The sequence below is a fragment of the Vidua chalybeata genome, chromosome 4 (assembly GCF_026979565.1).
Source record: "Vidua chalybeata isolate OUT-0048 chromosome 4, bVidCha1 merged haplotype, whole genome shotgun sequence".
NCBI lineage: Eukaryota > Metazoa > Chordata > Aves > Passeriformes > Viduidae > Vidua > Vidua chalybeata.
In genome coordinates this window covers 8,187,425-8,211,895 of record NC_071533.1, presented here as the reverse complement: position 1 = coordinate 8,211,895, position 24,471 = coordinate 8,187,425, and the positions used below count along the sequence as shown (strand labels likewise).

At 35.1% G+C, this 24,471-nt stretch overlaps 1 protein-coding gene across 1 annotated transcript in view; it reads left to right on the top strand.

The window, feature by feature from the left end:
- Positions 1–24,471, top strand: part of LRBA (LPS responsive beige-like anchor protein) — a 365,752-nt gene that overhangs the window by 244,770 nt on the left and 96,511 nt on the right. Inside the window, exons 40-45 of the mRNA XM_053939908.1 lie at positions 793–910; positions 1,882–1,984; positions 3,168–3,283; positions 5,503–5,615; positions 19,472–19,612; positions 20,793–20,912. Coding sequence (XP_053795883.1) covers positions 793–910; positions 1,882–1,984; positions 3,168–3,283; positions 5,503–5,615; positions 19,472–19,612; positions 20,793–20,912 — 711 coding nt within the window. The remainder of the gene's footprint in view (positions 1–792; positions 911–1,881; positions 1,985–3,167; positions 3,284–5,502; positions 5,616–19,471; positions 19,613–20,792; positions 20,913–24,471) is intronic.

The following is a 24,471-nucleotide window of genomic DNA, read 5'->3' as shown; positions in this document are numbered from 1 at the left end:
TCTGAGGTAGAGAAGTGTTCAGTCTCTCTGTCCCTTAACACTTACATAATTAAGCTTTGAAACGAAAAGGAAAAAGTGAAGCAACAAAGAAACAAAGTGGCTGAAGACTGAAAATGGAATTAGTTTGAATTGTGAAGGCAGACTAAGCATCTGTGTCTGTCAGATGGGATGACAGGAATTGTAACAAGTTACTTTGACAACCGCTTACTCCATAGAGAGATTATGCTGAGTTCATTTGCAGGTTTGTGTTTAACCTTAGCTGACAAAATGATACTTAACCTCTTATACAGCCAACCTTTCTAGTTCCAGAATTAATGAATGCTGCCTTAATGATAAACCTAAGGAACATTTTTTTTCTTTAAAGACATTTTTTTCTTGCTTATTTGTTATAGGTCTGTTATTACAACGCTGAAGGGAGTGCAGATACATCTAATGCTACTAGATATACATTTCGGAATACGGTTTTATTCTTTACTGAAATGTTGAACATTTAATAATGTTTTGGAAACTCTGAAACTGTTTTTCTGAAACAGGAAAAATAGACAGTTGTCTTTAAATGAAAAAATTAAGCAAATGTTTAAAATATTTGGCATAAATAATTGAATTCAGGAGTACAAGGAATGTATTAGAGATTCATAGCATGATTTGAAGTTTGAGCATATTTTAATGTTGCTGCAGGTTTTGCATGTAATTAGTAGAATCCATGTTTGTGGATCAAAGAGTTTCTCTTTTCCAAGGTATTACCTATCCAGTTAACATATTTAAAACATCCTTTCTGTCTGTTTCTCCTAGATTCTGGCATATACAGAAGGACTCCATGGAAAATGGCTCTTCTCAGAGATTCGATCTATCTTTTCCCGACGTTACCTCTTGCAAAATACAGCACTGGAGATATTCATGGCAAATAGAGGTACAGTGAGCTTAAAGAAATGACAAGTGTGGATGTGGGAACATGTGCATTCTCTTTGGATGTTTAGCCATGTCTGTTTTGACATGGATTTGTGTAGACAGAGGAAGGGCTTGGATTAAATGTATTAGTATTTGAGTTAGTATTTTTTTGTAATTTAGTTTCTCCTTCCAATTTTTTTTCAATGATAAATTATGATCAAGCATGAAAACTGAGCATTATCAAGGCCTCACTTTCATTTATATCCACATGTTTCTTTGGCATTCTCTGAGGACTCCTGCTCAAGACAGTCCTACCTCTGATCTGTTATGCGTGAAGGATTTTTTGTGTCCCCTTGGAGGGTTGATAGTTGTACGCACCAGGAACAATGGAATGAAAGAATTTCACTACTGGATTAGACCAGTGACTGCTATGCCTTCATGCTTTACTTAAAATGTAGAACACTGTTTTGGTAATGGTATTGTCCAACAGAATATGAATCATATGCATAAACATTTGTTGTACTCTCTGAAGTCATAAATGGCCACTGGTGATACCATAATTAGATTGTTACTTAGATTTTTAGGTTGGTGTTTCAGATGTGTCATTCACATGTTTCAGATAAAATAGGAAAATAGTGTTTTGAAGACTATTTCTAGAAAATATCTAGAAAGTAAATTAGTAAATGTGTGAACCAGTTAATACATACATTTTTAATTAGTTCTAGACAGTCAACCTGTGCATATAAATTTAATTTCTATTTATAGAGGAAAAGAAATGGGGACCTTGTAAGATGTGCAACTGTGACAACTTCTGTTGAAATTCTTGTTAGTGATATATAAAAGGAGTTCTGGAAATTAAAAAAAATACATCTACAGCAACCTGAAGGAAACTTGTCTGATCTGTTGAACATCTAAGCTTAGGGTTGCATTGTGTTGGTTGAGAAAGCCTAAAATGTGTAAAATCATGCTGTATTTCAACTCTTCTACTCACAGTGGGTGTCATGTTCAACTTCCCTGACCAAGGAACAGTAAAGAAAGTGGTTAACTGTCTACCTCGGGTTGGTATCGGTACCATCTTTGGATTACCCCAGACCAGGTATTTTACAATCTAAGTTAATTTTGTCTGTCAGTTTGAAGAGTTGTTTTTATTTTCATAAATCCACCCCACATGGTTTGAAGCGTTTGCACCTACTAGTTTAAGAACATGGAGCAGGAAACCCTTAGGGAGTATCTTGGTTGTTGTTACTTTAAATTTTTATTTTTAATCTATTTCTGTACATAGAAATGAAATTAAAATAGTTTGGAATGTTGTCTGTTGTGTTTTGTACTTTTTTTATAGAGTCCAGAAAAAAAAATCTCTTGGATTGCTATTATAGTCACTCTGTAAGACTATCAGGGTTTCTATTTACAGAAACAAATTATGTGTGAAAATTTTTAAATGTACATTGAAGACACATTTGCTCAATATTTCACATTCATTTTACTGATAAATTTGTTTACAACATAATGTAGGTTATTAAAATAAATCAGTTACAGTTTCCTTGAATGGTTTACCAATACCTGTAAAGATTTTTTAAACTAAAACTACATATATATATATTTTTCCTCCCTAAGTGATGTGGGTTTGGTATTTACAGATGTTTTTGTTATGAACAAAACAGTCTTGGGAATTTTATGATAAACTCTTCTCTGTTTGATTTATCACTCCAAGGAATGACTTTACAATCTTCTTTCACAAACATTAGGAAATCTGGCATCAAATTCTAAAACTTTGAGTTATTTATGACTAACTCCCCAACACTGCCCAGAATTTAAACCTCAAGAGGGTGGACTTCATAATGAAATTCTATCATCTTATCATTGTTTTCCTTTGTTATTGAGGGATTTAAAGATGACTTGATTCTTATGTGAAATTCTAAAAGTATTGTAATTTTCCTATTTAATGATATTCCATCTCTAAATCTCCAGTAACATATTTCTGTAATACATCAAGCCATCATGGAGCAGCTGAATTTGCACAGCTGTAAAGGTTTCTGTTGGAAATTTTTCAAATCTTGACATATCCAGCTGTCAGATGCATTAATTCTTTTTATTCTTATTATATTATAGATCTTTAAAAATGAACTTTGCGTATCCAAGTGGCAGTTTGATCTCCAGAGAAATCTAGCACAGACATGGTAGAAAGAATATGTACTACTGCCACTAAAAATCAGATATGTAAAAATGGAAGACCCACCAAGTTTTCTCATAATTTTTTTTCCGATTTTCTTTGTTTTCAGACGCATTTCTTTGGCTAGTCCACGACAGATCTTCAAAGCTTCCAACATGACCCAGCGATGGCAACACCGAGAGATTTCCAACTTTGAATACTTGATGTTTCTGAACACTATAGCAGGTATTGCTAATTACTATACATCCAAATTACTGTAATTACACAGAAAAGGAGTCAATCACGGCACAGTCTCGGCAGCCATGGGGCGCAACTAAATTTTGCTCTTGTAATGAGTAATTTTTTTCTATGTATGATTGTGTCCTGAAGAATTTCACAACAATCCTCCTAAATTTGCTTTGTTCATAATTATGTTTATGTAACACTAGAGAGGTATTCATAATGCTGTACTGAGCTGCACTTAAAATCAGAATATCATGAATGTTGTGCGGGACAGGAACTATATAGACTGTCAATTATTTAGGAAAGCCTCAGAAATAGGAACTTCTTTATCTTCAGTATTCTAAGTTTTAATTTTAATAAGTACTATCCTCCCTGAATATCATAGATGCAACAAGTTCTCTGTAGGTCTGGGAGATCTCAGCCAGGGAGCAGGATATTCCTGGAGCCAGTAAATACCACTGTTACAGGTTGCATGGTTGGTCTCAAAAAAGGGTGCAGTGCCTGGATTGCCAGTGCTGCCATTCTAGGACACCATTAATCATTAATCCAAACTCAACCCTAATTTGTATCCACTTATTTTTGTCCTAACCACTCATTCTGTAAACACTGAGCTATATTTTGTTTAACCCATCTTACCCCATCACCTTCTAACCAGCTGGACTTCAGTTTACTAAGTGGAGGCTGACTATTTGGTTTCATGACATCCCTTTTATTTTCCAACTTATTCTGTCCTCTGAGCAGCTTAGAAAATTTCTCTATTTTCAGCTGTTTTCTGTGTTGAAAGGTCTGTTAATTCCTTTTCAGGCTTGCTAGCACGATTGATATAACAAATGCCTGTGCTTGCACTAATTGCATTTTATACAAATGGTCACTTTTGGTGCTTTCTGTAATCAGTCATCAAGTCAGAGGTGCCAGGATGCTGACAGATTTTTAAAAGTAGGGGTCAATCTGCTTGCCTCGTTACTGCTTAGGCTGAATGAGGCACATCATGACACTGTTTTCTATGGCTCTAATGAATGACCCTTTTCAGCTTTAATATATTATTGAAATAATAAATTGAATTCTTATCTGCTTGGTGTTTGAGGTTAGAAGAAGCAAAAAGATAATGTTATGAAAAGAGGGAAAGTTTAGTTGCCCATGATAGGGAGTTAAAAGATAGTTACCCCAGTGTCATGTAAGTAGCCTTAATCCACAATAACATGTAATGTGCAATACAGCCAAGTGACTGTACCATTTAAAAATTCTGCAAACCACGATGGAAAAATACTGAGTGGTGTAAGAAAACTGGAAGAAGAAAAACTGTGGTGGAAGTTTAGAAAATGTTTTCTGACAACCTTACAGATGGGATTGTAAAATAATATTCCTGGGGAACAGGTTAAAATGTGTCTTTGGAGACTTTTAAGACTAGGCTGAACAAAATTTCAAGAACATGCTGATTGAAGATGATATGAATGAATAAGCCACTGCAACAATATAATTAAAAGAGATAGGATCGATGTAAAAACTTCATTTTAAACTCAGAAACCAGTCTTTGGGGTGTGTCTGTGTGCATGGTATATGTTTATTCTAATTGAATATTTTGGGCTTACTGGAAGAAGTTATTATTTCCATCTTAGATACATGAAGATGTACACATCAACCTGTATCCAGACCAAATTTTCTGTCCTGGTAAATGTTGGCATATCCATAGATGGACAATGGGCAAGGATGAATTCCCCTCAAAGTGAATTCTCTAGATGAAACAGTTATTAATTGAAAATTTCTTCAGTCTGAATTCCTAGGCTACTCCATTCTTCTTTCACATATTGTATTTAAGACATTATGTAAAAAAAATGCTTTAATTTTTAGTATCAACAAAAATCATCGACCCTCCATTTTTGGAAGTGTTTCACCTTAAGGAAACGGAAGACAAGATGATGTAAACAAGGAAAGGAGAAATGCTAGGAAACGAATGAATTTAACTGTCAATCTTACTGTATGCAAAAGAGTTTACAATTAAAGTCAAATGGGTTGAAATGTTTTAGATTAAATACTAGCATACTGTCAACTTTTCCATTATCCTTTCAATAAAGCGAAGTAGAATATTGAAATGGTAACAGATCTGAAATAAACCACAGTTCTTTCAAACAGCTCATAAAGTTATATTGTTGTATCTGTAGAGATTGGTATTTTAGTTAAATATAATTCTTTTTTCACAGTGGGGTTTCTTTGTTGTTTGTCAGGTCGAACTTACAATGATTTGAATCAGTACCCTGTCTTCCCTTGGGTTATCACCAACTATGAGTCAGAGGAGTTGGACCTTACACTTCCTAGCAACTTCAGGGATTTGTCAAAGGTATTTGTCATCAAACATGCCTTTATATTTTTATCGTAGTAGTTTGCAGTCTTGTAAACATTTTCTATGTTTAGTACATTAATGTTTCCTGTATGACCATTAACAATGTTTCATTTCTTCATGTGTGTACTGATAATAAGAATCAGATTGTGTAAAAATGAATTATTAATGTATTCTTATTGCCTCTGATTGTATCAACCTAATAATTATTGGAACATGCTCCTAGTTGGAACAAAGACATTACATTTAATTTCAAATTTTAATGAAGTCAGAAATGCTGTGGCTGTTAAAGGGTAAAAATTAACCTTTTTCTGTTTGTTTTTTTCTGATGAGAATTGTACTTTTTTAAGTAGCAAACCCTGTGATACCATTATATTTTAGGTACTTTTAAATCACTGCCCAATGAGTAGAAGTTTCATTTTATCACTTCCTCTGTGTACCCCTTCAGGTATGCTGGAGTAATGCAGCTGTTCTTTGTCAGAAAAACATTGGCAGGTTTGAACAACTTTTCCAAACAATTCCTTTCTGGCAGAGTAGCCTTGTGAGTTTTTGCAACAGTCCCCCAACCACTTGCAGGTTGGATATACAGCCCTTTTATAGAATGTGATTATTCTTTTGCAATGCTTTCCCAGAAGGGACTATTCCATTTTACAAAGTAGAAGTACCTCTAATTTTCTCTACAAGGAGTGGGTGCACTAATCAGCAAGCAGGATCTTTTTCTAAAAGGTAGCTTTTATGGGAAATGGTTGGCATGTGGAGCAATATAGCTTTTTTTTTTTAAGTCTTACATAAATTGGTAATTTGCTACTAAAAAATCCCCATGAAAATATGGCAGCTTTAAAAGTTTTTGCTTTCAGTTTGCAATTGATTAAACTAAACACAGGTCTGTGAAAAGGTTTTATTACTGATTTAGTTTTTTTAACCTTAACAAAGGTACTGTATAATCAGCAAATATATAGACAAACACACATATATATATATGTATATATGTGTATATATATTTGAATATGTATAAATATATTTTTGAAGACTGTACCATGCCTTTTGAATGTGTATATGTACACATTTAAAGCTAAAGCAGAGATTATGAGGTACTATTGTTGTAATTTTTCCTAATAGTGTTACTTAATGTGAAGAAGTCATTAACTTTAAGGTTTCTTAGAATGTCTGACTGACACAGATCCACATTCATTGGTAAACCTACATATATGTTGTATTTTAACAAATCTTTAAAAGGTAAGCATTTATTTATTTTAAAATAATTTTTTCTTTGTGGAATTCAATGAATTCTATTTAATAATCCCCTGGCCAGAAAGTATCCGAAGGTAGTTTACAGCCAAAAATATCTATCACCAAGCTAGAGTACTCTTGTGAATTTCACTTAACATTGAAAACTTAAAAGTAATGTCAGCCCTGTGTAGCTTGGATTAGTACATAAATTAAGTGTATAATCATTAATCAATTCATTGGTGATATCATGAGTTTTGCAACCCCATTTTCCATTGACTTTTGTTAAGTGACACTTTTGCATAGATCATGTGATTGCTGGAATAGTTGAAGACAAGGAAAAGAATTCTCTAAGTGCTGTACTTAGGAGGGGTCTCTTTTAATTGTATTGTCATTTGTAAAGAGTCAATTCAATCAGCACTGTAGTCCTGGTCTTTATTCCTCCCTCAAACAGAACATATTTTCCTTGTTTTAAGTTAGGTATGGCACTTACCTCCATTTGAGAGGCTGGATAGCAAACCTGCTCTATTTATATGTGTTTTTTTTTATTAACATTGACTGGTTATATGGATTTCTCTGTTCATGAAAGTAGTCTTTGAGGAGGATTGCTAAGTGTACTTTCAGTTCTGAGGGAATCTTTCCATTGCTGGTGCTGAGGGAGGGTATTACTCAGATTTCATCTCTATCTACCTTCTCAAGCATTTGCTGGAAAACTGGGAGCTTTAAACAGCACAAAATTATTGCATATATATATATATATATATATGTATATGTATATATGTGCGTGTGTATATACACACACACACATAATGAGAGTCTTTATGCCATACCTGTTTCAAATAAAGCAGTTCAAGTTTTGGTTACTGTTTTGGTAGTTCTTGCAGTATCAACTCCATGTAGCTTAAATGTTAAACTTCATGTCAGATGGTGAATTTCTGACAAGTGTCTGGAAGACCTTGCTAATATTCTACTATGAAAATTTGTAGATTTTATGTATATTGTGATATTTTCATTGTAGCACTGTTTTCTTGGGGGTAATGGTTCCAAATATGTACTAATTATGTACTGTAGCATGTCTATGCTTTTTCACTGCTAAAGGTTTTTAAAATATTTAAAGATATTTCATTTAAATGTCTACATGGTTTTAACAGCCATTTATTTCATTTCCTTATGCATGCCCAGAAACTCATCACAGTTTAGTGCTCCCACTGTGTAAAGAAAAGGAAAACTTTGATTTTGATCTGGCAGAAAGAAAGGTCAATATATTTTCATTTTTTTGGTGCCTGAGACAATGAAGAATTTACTTTTTAAAAATTATTTAGAAATTGCAAGTTCTGTCAAATCTAAGTAATAGTGTTTTTTTAATGTGTCAGCTGGGAATCCACAGTTAGTACAGATTTAAAGAACTGCAGAGTGGAGGTTAAACCAACACTTTATTTAAGCAGCTTCCTCTGGCACTGTTTTGAACATCAGTCACACAATGATAAACCAAAGCAACTGGAATGGATTGTGGTTAATATTGCTGTCAGCCTGACGAACACTCCTGACAAATGCCAGGAGTGCACTGCCAGTCTGTTACCCTGCTTTGACTGAAGTGTTTATTCCTTAAGAGGTGACTATGGTTTGGAATGAGTATTACATATTATATTTATAGCGGTATGTATTTTATTTATACAACAGGCACAGTTTCCCACCTGAATGTGTGGCTTTTTCTGCATTACTTATGTTATTCATAAGCACATTCTTTTTCTAGTTCAGTGGAAGCAATAAATTGCATTGTATTTCTGAACTTGGATAAGGAAAGAAAATAGAAGTAAAAATACATGGAAAATACTGAGATATGGAAGCATGATTTTATACTCTCAAAAGTTTGTTACAAGATCTTGCTGTATGCAAGCAGCTGTTGATAATTTTCTGTTCATAAGGCACAACATTCTTGTAAGATCATAAACTGACACTACTGGAAGAAGAAATTTATGCTACTCTTAAATCTTCTTTTCTCTGCAGTATAGCTACATGTGTACATAATAATATTTTTATTCATATTTTTATCTATTCCATCCAGTATTTGCTAAGTCATCATCAATTTTATAGAGGCTGTTATGCATGTAATGACTTATTTTCCAATCAAGTGTACAAAAGCAACAAATAGCTCTCACCTTAGTGAAGTGAGGTGTTTAATTGGTATGTGGGAGCCACTAATATAAAACACACCGATGGAAGAGAAGTAATAGATTTTTTTTACTATGAAAAATTAAAGTAGTTTTGTTGTTCTGATGTCAACTTCGCTGCTGGGTGTTCTTCAGCATGCTAACCTGAATTCTGTTGCAGGGTGCCCATTTCAGGAGCACAAATGCACTGCATATAAAACTTGTGCTTCATATTTTCCCTTGTGCGGAAGCAGATTTGAGATGGGCATGAAATTTGCTTAGTTATTTACCTCTTGGCAAAGAGATAGAAACTAAAAAATGGTTTGATGTGAACCTATTAGGCTTTTGCAAATTTTTAAAAGAAATCTTTTTGTCTAGAGAGGCATTAAATCTTGTACAGATATTCTGTGAATCAAGTGGTTTCATGTAGGAAATGTAAATTACATTTTATTCAGCTCATGCTGAATACACAAAAAAGGATTGCAGTTAAAACTGATGAACTCACCAGGACTCAGTGTCCTTCTAAGCATAAAGCATGTTCAAAAATTGGACATTAAAGGAGGATGAGAAGAACAGTGTGAGAAATAACAAGAGTGGGTGCAATGGCAGTGACTTATTTTGATGGGCTCAGCACCTGTCCTGGCTGACTTGTCACTGGTATTTCAGGTGGGAAATTTGTTATCTGTATCTCTGACAAAAGATACCACTTAGTTAAAGAGTATTCCAAAGTCAGACAGGATATAGAAGGAAAGTATAAATATTCTTCCTTTTAGGGTGCTTCATGTGAATCCCTGCTTAAAACATGACATTACAGGAAGTAAAATATTTCAAACTTTTTATCAGAATCCGTGGTACGCACGAGAAGGTCCATTAAATTTTCTAGAATTCTGGATATCTCAAGAAACACTGTTAGAGATATTAATGCAAACCTGAATGATGTCTGGGATGTCAGTGACATCTGAAAGGGAGACACATATTTCATTATTCATTTTTTAGTCCGGTATGGATTTTAGTATTTTTAGGATAAAATATGTTTCTCGGATCCTCTCCATTTTCAGATAACAAGTTTTCATGCTTTTTTTGTAAAACACAAGTTGCTTCTTGGAGGAGAGGGGCACTTCATCCTCTCTAAAATGTAGGTTGACAGACCTAAACATTTGACATAACCACGTTGGGAGAAACTTTTAGAAGAAGGGAAGCATAGAAACAGGAAGTACTCGGAGCAGAACCTTTCTTGTGTTGGTTCCATTTAGGAAAACATAAAAGAGCAAAATCTAGCTGGGAGAATGAAGACCCTCTTTTCCTGATCTGGTTTCTTTGCATTCACAGAGACTGGAAAAGGGAAGGTGGGAAGAGAATTTCAAAGACTGTCTTTGAAGGAATCTGTGCAAGATTATTAAGTTCACATCCCATGACAGTGCTAGAACTTTAGGACTATTATGAGCTTTCTTTGTTCAGATTGAATAATCTGTTTCGTAATTAGAAACAGTACAAATTTAAGTGTTGAATAGTCTGTTATATTCCCTTGAAAGTTTTGACTTAATAACATCATTTTTTCTCAGTTATAAATGGGGAAAGTGATTTTGTGAAACTCTGGAATGCCGGTGACACTCAGACAGATGCCACCACGGATGAGCGATAAAATGGGTCGATTATCCTTTCTGACACCTGAGCCGCTGTGTTGTACCATTTGCAGAAGCACACTTGCCAAAATTGGGAGACAAAGCTGAAAAGGGCCCCATGGGTCTGTGGCTGATGTGTCACAGCCCTCTGTCCCTCCCTCCCTGTGTCCCCAGCCCGTGTCTGCAGCACCACGGTCAGGGACCCTCCCAGAGCGAGCCTCGTCCCCGCCAGCCTCGGCGCCTGGGGTTCAGCACCAGGGACAGGGACACCCCGAGACTATTCCGGGGGAAAACCGCAGGGACACAGCTGCGAGGAAGGCAGATTTGTTTAAATTAAGTAGCTATTGGGTTCTTAAGGCCGACTTAGACATGATCCTTAGAAACACTCAACTGTTTGGATTTTAGTTTCAATTTCTTGTTTCACTTTAAGGACGAAGATTGAGTTGATATGTTGGTTTGAGCTTCATGCGGCACCTATCTCAGGACCCCTTTTCTAACAAACGTGATTTCCACAGTGGTCTGTTTCTCCACAACACCTGTGGAGACCTGCTGAGGCTGGAACTTGACCCAAATGTATCTCTGAGATGATTTATCAAAACATCCTTTCTGAAATCCTACTCTCAGTGCAGATAGATTTTTTAAAAAAATATTCTGGTAATTTATATTGCTCGATGACAGTGTCATAACCATCTTTTTATAGCATCACCTTTGAGAGTTTTTTGGTTATTCTCTGTGTCATACCACCTCCTCTAAAGAATATTACAAGTGGATGATAGAATGCTTCTCGTTTCCATTCTTACTTTCTCTTCCATATTCTCTTCTATTCCCACCAGAGGCTTATTTTCTGAAGTCACAAGAAGCATACTATTTGTACTTCAGATGCATATATCAGTTTCTAGGGTCACTTAGCTGTCTTCAAGCAAACTTTTAATTTTTTTTTTAATTATTTAGGTATTTGGGCAAAAGCCAAGTTTACACGATCAAAAAGAGTAATTTTAGTAATAAGCCTAATAATCTTAATCTTGCTTTGCCTCAAGGAGGAGTATTGTTTGGAATGTAGTAATTCTCAAGGATGGGAAAAACTGTAGTTCAGAATTAACTGTGGATGTTCAAAATGGTACTCTAATTCCGTATCTGCTGTTATTGTCCATCTTGCTCTTGTTTCAGTTTTAGGTGCCCTGGACATATGTCATCTTCCAATTGGAAATGAACTGAAGGAGGTCACAAGAAACCATGTTCTTTAAAAGAAACTTTTAAACGGTCACAAGAAACCATGGGGCACATGTCTGGTCATAAGATCTACTAGAAATCAAAATAAAGTAATTTCACACACATGTCTTGGGCCATAGACATTCTAAATGTGTGTTTTCTGTCTTTCTAATGTAAAGTGAAAGTTATTCTCTTGATACAGTCTCCCTTCTTATATTCATACATTTGAACTCAGCAGATTATGAGTGCTACAGCACACATCTGTTTAACTCAGATTTCTGAACAAGCACGATGGTAGCCAAGTTAAAAATTGCACTCATATGGGAAATGAATATGGGATTTTTCTTGCCTAACTGGAGCTGTCTAAAGCTGAGTTGGTCAAACTCCTAGTAGCAGGAGGCCTCTTGGGGTGAAACAACAATCCAGGCTTAAAAATATTGGTCAGAAAATGAGATCATGGTAAAATAATGATAATCTGTGTTTAAGGAGGAGTCTAAGGTAGTTCTCAGGCTGTGGACTTTAATGTATACACCAACTGATCTTTCTAAAATTCAAACATCAACAGATAAAAATATAGATCGAATGAGGGAAATCAATACAAAAAATTACTAAGATGGTATGATACTAAAAGTTTGAGTGAATAGTTTAACAAAATTAATTAAAATAATTTATATATTATATCCAGCCAGTCACTTGAAGCTGCCTCAGAGTCATAAAGAAAATTTCGTTCCCAAAGTGGGGTGATCACTGACATTCCAAAAGTTTGTCAGGAACTTTATACTGTTCAGCATAGATGCTAGTCTGAAAAAGAGTGTGAAAACGGAGCTGATAAAACTTTCTGACAATGCTCATCTGTGATGGTATTGAAGGTGATGGCTTGACTAATCAGGAGGTCTTATGAAACAGGGAATAAGATGATGGATGGATTCACCTTAGGAGCAGAGCAATGCATATGTGAAACAAGATACATTGATGGGCTCTTAGCTGACTATTTGTATTCAGGATTTTTATAATCTGTTTGGTGTAGTTTTATGAAACAGTACAGATTACAATAAAAAACCTTATACATTCCCAAGTACCACTTTCTAGCCTTCTGCTGCTCCTTTTCTCAGGCTTGGTACTTACATGTGATACAGAATAATGTTTATTTTGTGTGCCCTCAGAGAAATCTGCAGCAAATGTGAATTTGTGTTAGCTTTTGGCTTGGGGTCCTGTGCTCTTAGTACAAACAAAAAGGTTTATGTTTTTAGTTCTGATTGTCCTATGTGGATCTTGTGTTAGGTACAATGGCAGCTGTTTTCTGTGATTTTATGATGTGTTGGCTAGGAACATGGTCTGTAAAAGGAAGGCAAACAGAGAATGTTTTCATCTCCTGCTATGACGCAAGTGCGTGTGGCTTCTCACTTAATCCTATTTCTCAAAATCCATAAAAGTTTTGTTTGTTTGTTTTTTAAGCAGGGGAATTACAGTGCAGGGTTTTCTTTCTCTTGACAAGTGGATGGGGAGTGCATGCAAATGTTATCTTTTAACTGGCAGGGTTATTTTCTAAGTAAGTCCATACCCTCCTCACTGCCTGCAAGCAGCTGGATTTCCCTCATGATTCCCAGGGACATCCAGTTTCCTTTCTCCCTGACCTCTTGGAAGTATACAACACGTAACAACTGTCTTCAGTTTGGCTTCCCAGCAGTATTAAGGTGTAATACTGCAGGTGCAAAGTGTGTGACACATTCAGTTGTGCTGATTGTGATTAAACCTTACTGTGCTTCATTAGTGTGTCCTTAATTAGTTTGAAGTTCAGCAGTGCATTGTTTTGCAATCTGCTACAGGTGGTTGTAATAGCATTTGATACTATTGTTGGTAATGTGAAGGCCTGGAGATTTTTCTTTTAAATTCAAATACCTCCAAGTTTTTAGGTGACCTGAGGCATATTCTGTCACTGACATATTGCTAAAACATCACTAATATTGCATAATAGAGTTTTTCTATTTTGTTTTTATGCTTTACATTAGCTTATGACTCATTTTTTAACTGGGAACTTCGGGAATCTTCTGTCTTTTGCACCATTAAGTATTATTTATATTAACATGTTCAGACATTGTAATTATTATACCATCTTTAGATCAGTTTTTCGTGACTGTTCCTGCTGTCTCAAAGGAATATGCGTGCTCCTAAAAACATCTGAAATATAAACCATATGTACAAATACTTTTAATGTGCATGCACATGACCTTTTTTTGCTTATCCTCCAGCCCTTATCATATTCTCAGTTATGAGAATAGAAATTGGAGTACTTAGATGTTTTTAAAACAGAATGTGATGATGTGTTTATATCAAAATAGGTAGAGTATACTCACTAATATTTATAATTATTGCAGTTTTAACATTGTGTATGCAAGTTCAACTAGAGAATTCCTTATTTAACTAAGTACATGAAATTCAAGGAGCTGTTCATGTTCTTAAGTGACTAAATTATGATTCATAATTAATAATAAAAAATATCATATCAGTTCAGGATTATTGTGTATCATTTAAATGCTTACCAGTGAAGAATAAAAAAGTTCTGTCAAGTTCTATCACTTTGGATTCAGGTAAATTTTGATTTATCCAAATTCGTATATCCCCCTCCTAGCCTAGTCTTTGATGTAGGTTTTGGGAGGCATCTGCTGTGAAACCAGTGGTTTTTTTGTGAATGAATTGGTAAGGACTGTTTTTATCCTTGTTAGATTATTTCCATTTTTGAAATCTTACAGCTCAAGGACACTTTGGTTGATCAATGAGTGTAGCTCAAACAGTTCAGCAGATAATTGTGTTTGTTGTTTTCTTTGGGATATGGTTCTTTAATTAGTTTGAGTTAGATATGCATTAAAAGTAAGATGCCCTCTAAGAAGAAGGGACCTAATTTTTAATGAAACCATAGACAGTTATCTGAGAGGAAGAATGGTGAGGCCTAGCAGTGAGTGAGACTAGGTTGAGAGGGGGGAATAGCATTTTTTGGCTGTTCTCAAACCCAAAAATGGCAGATGAGATAGTAATGATCTACACTATATGAGTTTATTCCCAGATATTTCCCAGCTGATCTAAGTGAATAAAGTTTGGGTTTAGTTAAACCCTTGCATCTTGTCTTTGCATCTCTGTTGGGAAAAAAGAAATTTTACTCAGTGATCAGGATGTCCTACTGACAATAATGCAAGTATTGGTTAGTTCAGTCAATTTTGTGTTGGTGACACACAAAGTAACTTAGCAAGGTATGAGTGCAGTAGAGTTTGCAGCAGTTGGCATATTTATGGAGAAAACCAACAATGAAGCACTGAACACATTTCAATTTCCTGAATGTTAGAGTACATTGATAAGTGGGCAAGCAGAGAAATCTTAAGGGTGGAAGAAATGCCTTAAAATGGAAGACCTGAAGAGCTCCACTTCTTATGTTTATTAAAAAGTCTAGTTATAGTCTGTAAGAATCTTTAAATTCAGAATATACTGGGCAAGTAGAGACTTTGTAATATGTCAGAAAGAAGCTTAGTAAGATCTCTTTGATAACACATCAGTACATTCATAACCAAACTGGAATACGTATATTTTTTAGAATGAGGGTAAGAGTTATCAGAAGAAAAAGCTTCCAAGAAAAGTAGCAGATTGTCCACATACTCAGGAGTCAGATGCCTTCCTGGAAAGCAGCTTGGCCAAGTACAGCTTGTGCTGTAATCAAGTATAAATAGTTGGACTCAAAATCATATAATGCAAAGGCATTTAACCTCTTGTCACACAAGCTCAAGGCTAGATGAGATGACCTAAGTGTCCCCCTGGTCCTTTAGGCCCAATATGAGAAATATCAGTAATGAAAACCAGATAGTCATCTTGAAAATAAGATGTATGGGAAACAAAGATCATACTTGGCAAAGATGCTACCAAACATGATTCAGTAACACAAAAAATTGTATTCACAGGAATACAAATACCTGGTTATATGTGGGTAAGAAAACAGTGAAAGAAATCACAAAGAAAAACACTTTTTTTCCCCCCTCTTTTTTCTTTTTTTTTTTAAATTTCTTTCCTTTTTTCATAATGAAGTTATGAAATATTTGGAGCAACACTATTTAAAATACGAAAGCACATTAGATAGGAGTAAAAAGCACGTCTTATCTTTTTAAATGTAGGACTATAAATAGTCATATTGTAATTCTTTCTTCGGAAGACTTCAATCTGTTTATTTAAAATCATTAGCAAATTTCCAAAATTTATGTATTCTTGAACATGAGTGGCAGAATCCAGGAGAGATTCTGCCTTCTGTAGAGGAGCAGTGAACATTCTGCTTTCTTCTGTTGGGTGCAATGAGGCCTCTTCTGGAAGCAGAGGCAAGATGGGTCAGTGCTCCAATGCCTGGCACAGAGCAAGAGTAAGAACTAACAAATAAAACTGTACACCACAGTGTCTGGACATATTTGACAGAGTAGATGATAAGAGTCAGTGTGTTTTCTCAGTTATTTTTCAGCAAACCATTTTTCTTTGTTATGTTTCAAAGGAAGCAAGCAAGTTTGGTCCAAAGACAGATTTACTATATTCAGTTCTTGGTAAAAAATGTGAAATTATTTATTTTGAGGTATTCCTATATTTGAGAGTACTTGAAAAAAATAATATCAAATGAGTTGTTTTGTATTGTTTTGTTAAAAATGGCTTTTAACTTTCATAATTGTAGCACATATTGTTGCAACAACCACTTAGGGCCAAAAAACGGGTGATCATGCCTTGGAAAAAGTGAAAACAAAAGCTACTTTACAAAAGCCAATTCTTGCCCCAGTTTGGATCCTCTTTTTAAATGAACACTGACTTGAAAACCATACACATCATTCATTTTTCAATATGATTTGAAAACTTCGCAGCCATCAGTGATTTTGTTCATTTTTACTCCTATAATCTCGTATTTTTTGCTCACTGGAATTTTTCTTTCTCTACTTGTCATTTTTCCCTCTTCATCTAAATAAGCATTTTTTATTGGTGAACTAATATCTGGTTTTCCTCTGGGAAAAGAGGTGCTGCAAATAAAATACGTTCTGGAATTTCAGGATATGAAAGCTTTTCAGCTCATCCTTCCTTAGAAGGTATAGTGAAATTGTGTCAAGCAGTGTAAATTTGTGATCTCACAGCTACATCTAACAGCTACATCTAGCACAGCTTAGTTTAGAGTTCCTCTTTTCCCCCTGACATTTACGCACAGGGGAGGGAATACAGTGTGTAATCATGATTCCCTGTTAATTTTGTGATACGAAATAACTGAGAATTTTCAAATAATTCCTTTTTTTTTTTCTTCTTCTTTATTCTGTAGTTAACTCTGCCCAGTGCAGTGTAACACAGTAGAATCACCTCATCCTTAGAAGCAGTTGTCAGAAAAATATGGGCCTGCCTGGTAGAATGTATTAGCCCAATACATTGTCTCCATTTTATTATGAAGCTGCTGGGGAAGCTGTGATATACAGCACTGTCATTACAGATCTATTGTTAGAAGGGCTCTACAGTCTTCTGTGCACTGCCATTAATTTATAGCAGTAAACAATATGTAGCCCTCCAACTGCAGCAAAGCAGAATCTTTTAATGAGGTGGATGTTATTACCACAATAAATCAGTGTATTCGTGTAATGTATAATTCAATGTGTGTATTCCCACTGTAACTTCTCTGAGTAAGCTGATAGTGTATCATTGTCAGTGCACAGCTCCACAGTTCTTCTTTTTTCTTTTTTTTTTTCCCTAAGCTTTTTTCATTTGGGGACTTTTTTTATTTGCTTGCAAATAAATGTGGCATGTCTTGATAGTTGTCCTGTTGCAGGCTTCAGAAACCAACTGTAACAATAACAGCTAAAATCAATACTGTGGATTCTGGCTATATAGATCTCTGCATGATACCTTTTCTTTATTTTTTGAAAAGAGAATGGAATCAATTCTAATTGGGTTTAGCTTTATATTAAAGGAATGTAATTCTATAACTATTGATTTGGGCTATACTCGTTTGGAGAGTAATAATAGAGGCAGATCAAGAGAATACATAAAATGTTACAGAACCATACAGCACAACACTGTTCCTATTTTTAATTTGTATAATTTGTCTACAAATGACTTTCTTTTTTCTTTTTCTCCCTCAAGCATATCTGAGTCTTTAGGGAAAACCAGTACAGATGGAGATTCCAAAATGGTTCTTGTAACAAAGAGACTTCTTGGAGTCAGTTTCCTACTTCCCTTGAATAAATTTGCTAAATCAGATAAAAATCCTTTTATACAGGAACAACTTCTTTTAAAGGGTTATATTTCAAATTAGTGAACTGCAAAAATAGTAATTAACCTAAGATGTTTTTCTTTATCCTACTGCAATGTGAAAGCTGCTCTAAGTAAAAAATGTAAGATTGGATTTTAGGTCATTCAGAGATCTTATCTGTCCTAGAAGAGAAAATACTTTGAAGCTTGTATGCCAAATTTCACGTGAGCTGCAAAGAAGAATTATTATTTGAATAATCATAATCTCAATAGCAGAGAGAGTTTTTTACTTTAACTCTGCTTGAATTAAAGATAAGGTTACTGGTACTTTAGTTCAAGGACTTTAAGGTTTTCCTCACCTTGTAGTGTATTCTTAAGTATATTTATTCTTGAAGAAGAGAGAGAAGGAAATATTGTTTCATGTTTATTCTTTGCTTATATTTGAATGCACTCATACAGATGAACATAATTTACATTAATACATACTGTGTGCTCAATCTGTATACAAAATTGTAGTGCATACATATTTTGCATATATATCCAAATATATTTTAGAACTCTTACAGCATTTTACATGTGGAATGCTAAGTTCACTTCTGGGTTTCTCAGTGATTTGTGTGACGTATGTTTTTTCAAATCATTTATACAAAAGTCTGCTGAGGAAATGCATAGCTATAGATAGCAAAATATTATGTTTCCTACTTTTAAATAAATCTCTGTGTGTTTATATTCTAGGTAAGCAGTGAACAAAGAATAATAGTATTGGTTAAAGTGTGATAGACATTTTTAGTCATACATATGTTGTTTCTTTTATATCAATGTTTTATATAGAAATGCTGATCCTTCATTTATTTATTTCAAAGGTTAAAATTCTATTAATTAAGTAAAACTTGGCCTGAGGTGACAAATAGAAAGCATAGAAACAAGAATAGTAATATCAAAATTCCAAGTCCACTGTTAATATTCTGCCACCCCATCAATCACTACTTTTTTCTCCAAAAAAAGTCCAAAAAAGTGTTTTGCAATGCTGCTTACTATTTGCTTAATAGTGTATCCAACATGCACACATATCCACAGGCACCCAAGTTAAACAACGCTTTGTCTCAGACATTCCACTGTGAATTGGATGGAGTCAGTGACTTGAATAAGCAGTAAATGGAGCCTGTAGCAATGCAGAGGAGATTTTTCCAAGCAGCCGTGTGTGTGTGTGCATGGAATCCTGGTTCCAAGTACACAGATCTCCTCGGGTGCTTACAGGAACCAAAATCCGCTTTTGCAAAGCACCAAACCCACTCTTCTCCGCGCATGCAGATAATTCTGCTTACCAAAAAGAGCAAGGGGAGTATGATGTGATAGTATTCACATTGATCTTATTTGCTTAATGAGTTTATTTTTACCAATCTCGCAGCCTATTGGAGCTTTGAACCCAAAGAGAGCAGCGTTCTTTGCTGAGAGATACGAATCATGGGAAGACGATCAGGTCCCAAAATTTCACTATGGCACTCATTATTCAACAGCAAGTTTTGCACTCACGTGGTTGTTAAGGATTGTAAGTATATCTTTGAAAATTGCTTTTCCTTTAAGTGATAATGAAAGCAACAAAAATCTAAACTAAAACTGAAGGGTATATGAGAGTACTGAAATTTTCTAGTAATTGCAATCAGTAGCATAGGAGAAATGTGCTCTGAAGTTCAAGCAGAAAGTTTCAGTTTTTCTGGTACAGCCTTTTCAAATCAGTAAAAGTTTTTCTCCTTAAAAATTGCTTTTTATTCTACATACTACTTTAAACATGGTTAACTTCCCTTCCTTGCATATTTTCTTACTGGACTGAGTATCAAGCATTTGTGGTTCTTAATTAATTAATTAATTAATTAATATATTTAATTTTCCCTTCCTAATGAGTGAGAGTTGATTTCTGATGATCATGAAGTTCTGTGATGTAAATAATTAATTTTTAAAAATCTACAGAAGTAACTTTGAGCATACATACATATTAATAATATATTGGTTAAACAATGTATTTTTCAATAAAACTGAAAGGTGATTTATCTCCTAGGAAGTAATTTCTTTGGGAAAGCATTAGCAGCACATCATTAATTAAAGCTTGTTAGAATGTACAAGCATACATAAATCCTTGAAGTAATTTACAGTGCTTAGCTAATTTCAAGCAATTATCCACTAATATGTGCTTAAGTGTTCTCTAACTAAGAGGTGGCTTTTAAATCTTCCAAACATTTTTCTAAATCCTAAATTATATATGAAAAAATAACAGTCCTGAAGCTCTCAGTATTGAATGCTACCTTTTAGATTAACAGATCACCCTGAACAAAGTAAAACACACTGTTGTTGTTACATGCTAGTTTAATAAATATCTAAGGTATCTGAGCTTGTTCACGTTGTTGAGAGCAATTTGTGTCACAACCGACACAAACTGTAGTTTCTACTTCAGCCTTTGAGTATTTTCTTGTGTGTTTATTTGCTTTTCTTTATCTGAGTATATGTATGCATGGAGTAAGATTAAAAAGCATTTTATTGAACAAACAAGGATCAATTTGTATTTCTCATTCTTAAATAATAGAATTAACCCGTTGCTATTAATCATGTGTCCGCCAGAAAAATAGCATCATTCACAACCAGAACCCAAAATAATAATAAATTCCTTGTTTTACCCTGAAATTTCTGAAGAGATGCATTGCTTTTTTTGAATGAATCTTTTTATATGTATTTAGGAACCCTTCACAACACTTTTCCTAAATCTGCAAGGTGGGAAGTTTGATCATGCAGATAGGACATTTTCGTCTATTTCAAGAGCATGGCGCAACAGTCAGCGTGACACTTCTGACATCAAGGTAAAACATTTCCTGAAAGGTGTTAATGTATTTCATACTGCCTCTGCCTTTATTGTAGCTGGGAGTGTAGGATGGAAGGAAGAAGACTGGGAGCCACCCCACCATTTGGAAAAAGATGCAAGGGAGATGACACGTGGTTTTACTTTCATGAGAATATTTCAGTGAGTTCTTCTGTAAAACTATAGCAAACATTTTTAGCCCTGAGACTGAAATATTTTGAACTGGGGAGGAAAACAAGGAAGACAGAGATGCTGGCAGTGCTGGGAAAGATCAAATCCAGGAAGGTAGATTAATATCAGAGTTGGATTTTTTTAATGGAAGCAAGGATGGAAGAGTATAATTTGGAGAAAATCAGGGTCTAGCTCAAGGATGTCATGCAACCAGCAAGATACCTAAGTGACACAAAATCATTCAATCATATTTATGGTGAGCAGGCAATTTAGGAAAGGACTGGTGAACAAATTACTGGAATGCAAAAATTATCAACTGACAGTGTTGAAAAAGGGATGTCTTTCTTGCATCTGTGAGAATCGAAGGCAATCAGTGACTGGTGGAATTAATTCCACTTAGAAAAGGATATAATGTCTATATGAAATTGGGAAAGAAGAGTTTAGAAATTACAAACACACTAGTTTTTTTTCAAATTTAATTGGTCATTATAGGCTTAATTTCCTTGTAACCCACAAGACTGGCAGATGGAATTTCAGTGGGCATTTTCAGGGTTCTTTTGAGAAATGGAGAAGGAGAATGATAACAGTAGTAGACAAATCAAGTATTTAATATGGAAAAAAAAAAGAGCCAAGAAATTATGAGGTGACTTTAACTACAAGTCACAGAAAAATACTTAGGCAAGTAATCAGACTGTGTTTAAGTGCCAGGAAGATATCTTGGAGACAAGCAAATGAAACACATGTTTATCAAGAAGAGATTATGTCAAAGCAATCACAGTTTCTGATGAGAAAAGGTAACAGACCTTATGAACAGAGAAGAAGCAGATGATGATCTTAGTTTTTTACATTGTCTTATGAGTGAGCTGGGATTACTCTGTCTAAAAGAATCCACTGTATTTGCAGAATAGCTACCAGCAGTTCATTAGTAAAATTGAACGATGTACTGAGCAGAATTCTTCTCGATAATACCAGGTTAGGCCTCAATTTCCATTGCTATTAGATTGGAAGGTACTGGAAGTGTAGTGAAATGGATAGTGCTTCTTGCAGAAGGGAAAAAATATTTTAGAAAAGTGTTAGGTGAAGTTTATTAGGGAAAAGTAATAATTGTAATTTTCATGCAGGTTCTCATATAGTTATAACACAAGGAACAATCTACTGTGGGGAAAAACAAAAGGTTTAGGGTTCTAGTACATCACCAGTGCATGTGAATTAACAGTATTGTGGTATTACAATAGTGAGTAACATTTCATGGAACATACATCAACAGGAAATAATGTAACTTTCAAAATGTATGACAAAAATCTTCACTTTTGCCCAGCTTTAATTTGGTCTGAGCTGGAATGCACCCACAGTTGTAGGCTAGTTGGAGAGAATCCACACTGGAACAATGATAACAATGCAAGGTCTTGAAAATTGAATGCAGGGAAAGGGTGAGTAGCTATGCTTATTTTTCTTCTAAAGCAGAGCAGATTGTGGAGGAGCTTGTGTCCTTCTATTACATGGAGACTGCTGTAAGAAAAAAAGGAAAAAGAAAATCTCTACTGCCCATGCTGGATAGGATAGGAATTAATGGTCTTAAATATCAGGGAGATCTTGGTTAGAAACAAAATAACATTCCTAACAGAAAAATAAAAGCAATGAATGTTTCCCTGGCAATCAGTGTAGGGAGGGGGTTTCAGAAATGCTTATGTTACTTTTGGAAATCACATGTGTGCAAGCTGGTACTGCCTTTAGAGGCATCCCCACTGTAAAGGATGATCTCTTGGAGTTGCTTACAGCTTCCTGAGACTGTGAATGGCTGTGAATTACATGATACTGCTGTGAAGCATCTGAGTGAGTATTGACTACAGGAGTCTATTAGTGAGATAGGATGAGCAACCAGGAAGGGGGATGAGACTGAGATTTCCACAGGATATGTTTAAAGAATTAGAAAGGAAAATGTTTGAATGTTTCCATCTGTATTCTCCATATTTCATTAGAGCTGTGAAAACCAAGTTTCCTGATACTTGTTGCTCTGCCTTGCAGGTGGTTGTGAAATACATGGCTAAATGCAGAATACATGTTTTACATGCAGAGTTGCAACATTTTAGCCTCCTTTTGCTTGAATGTGTTTAGTTGACTCATGTGGAAGAGCCTGAACAAAGTGGAACACTTTGATTGTGCTCCTGTGGTTATCAGCAAGTAGGGGACACAAAGGAAAAAAGAAGGGTTTGTTCTTCTTCCAGCTGAAAAAATTGAGACACTTAGATCCATTGAGCTGATTATTAGAAAATTTTTTCTCCTTGCTTCTCGTGTGGAAAGAATGAATGCAGTTACTGATGCTCCTGTCCTAAGGTTATTGTTGATCTTCGCTGGAAGCACTCTGTGTTACAGGGAAGACTAACAGGAGCTGGCTTTGGAAAGAACTCTTGCTGGCTGGTATCACTTCAGCAGAGAATGCTGAAGCATATGTGTGGTCATAACCAATCTGTGTCAATATCCTGGGAAAGCCTCTGATCGATCATCAAAGCACGAAACCAATGCTCATCTGTAGAATAACCTTTACTTGAACTTCACAAATTTTAATTTCAAGAGGTAATACGTGGCATCAAATTCAATTTCCTAGTTCTCCCTATCCATTTATTTGAGCAATGCAAATTAAAAATCTTTTGGAAGTTTACTGGTGTCTCACTACCACTCTGGCATTATTTACTAATTATCTCAGGACTGGTGCCTTTAAATGATTAACTTTGTGTTTTTAAGCTAAATATTCTGCACTGAAGAATACTGAATGTATTTCAATTCTATGAGAGTACCACTTGATAATTTTAAAGTACTATATAGGCATGACCATTAACTCAGTTATTTCTTAATTTACATTATTGGTGCTAACAATCCTGGTTAGCTTTGTTAATACCACAGAAAAAGCAAACCTGGATAGCCTGGCATTATTTGCCTGCACTTGTTCAGAAGCACTTGTTCCTTCTGGTTTGGCAGTTAACTTGTTGCAATAAGTTTATTTTTCATTATATTTACAACAGCATTAATTGTAACCCATGTTGTGCTTTGCATGTGTTTTTCCTTTTTCCAGTGTAGTTTGCTGACTGTTTTCAGGGTTTTTTTTTTTCTGTTGTTGTTGTTAGTACCATATATACAGATTTTAAGATCACCTGAAATCCTCTTGCTGCCCTCCAAACAACTGTGTAGCCTTCTCAGTGTCATCTGGAATTTTACTACTGCACCTTCTGTGCCAGGCCATTAATGACCTTATTGACTGGTAGGGCAGACTCCATTACCATGTCCTCCCAGTCTGACAGTGAACTATTGATAACTGCTCTTGGAATATGGATTTCCAGCTTGGCTACTCTCACATTATTGTAACCCAGTCTCATCTCCATTCTCTAGTTTGC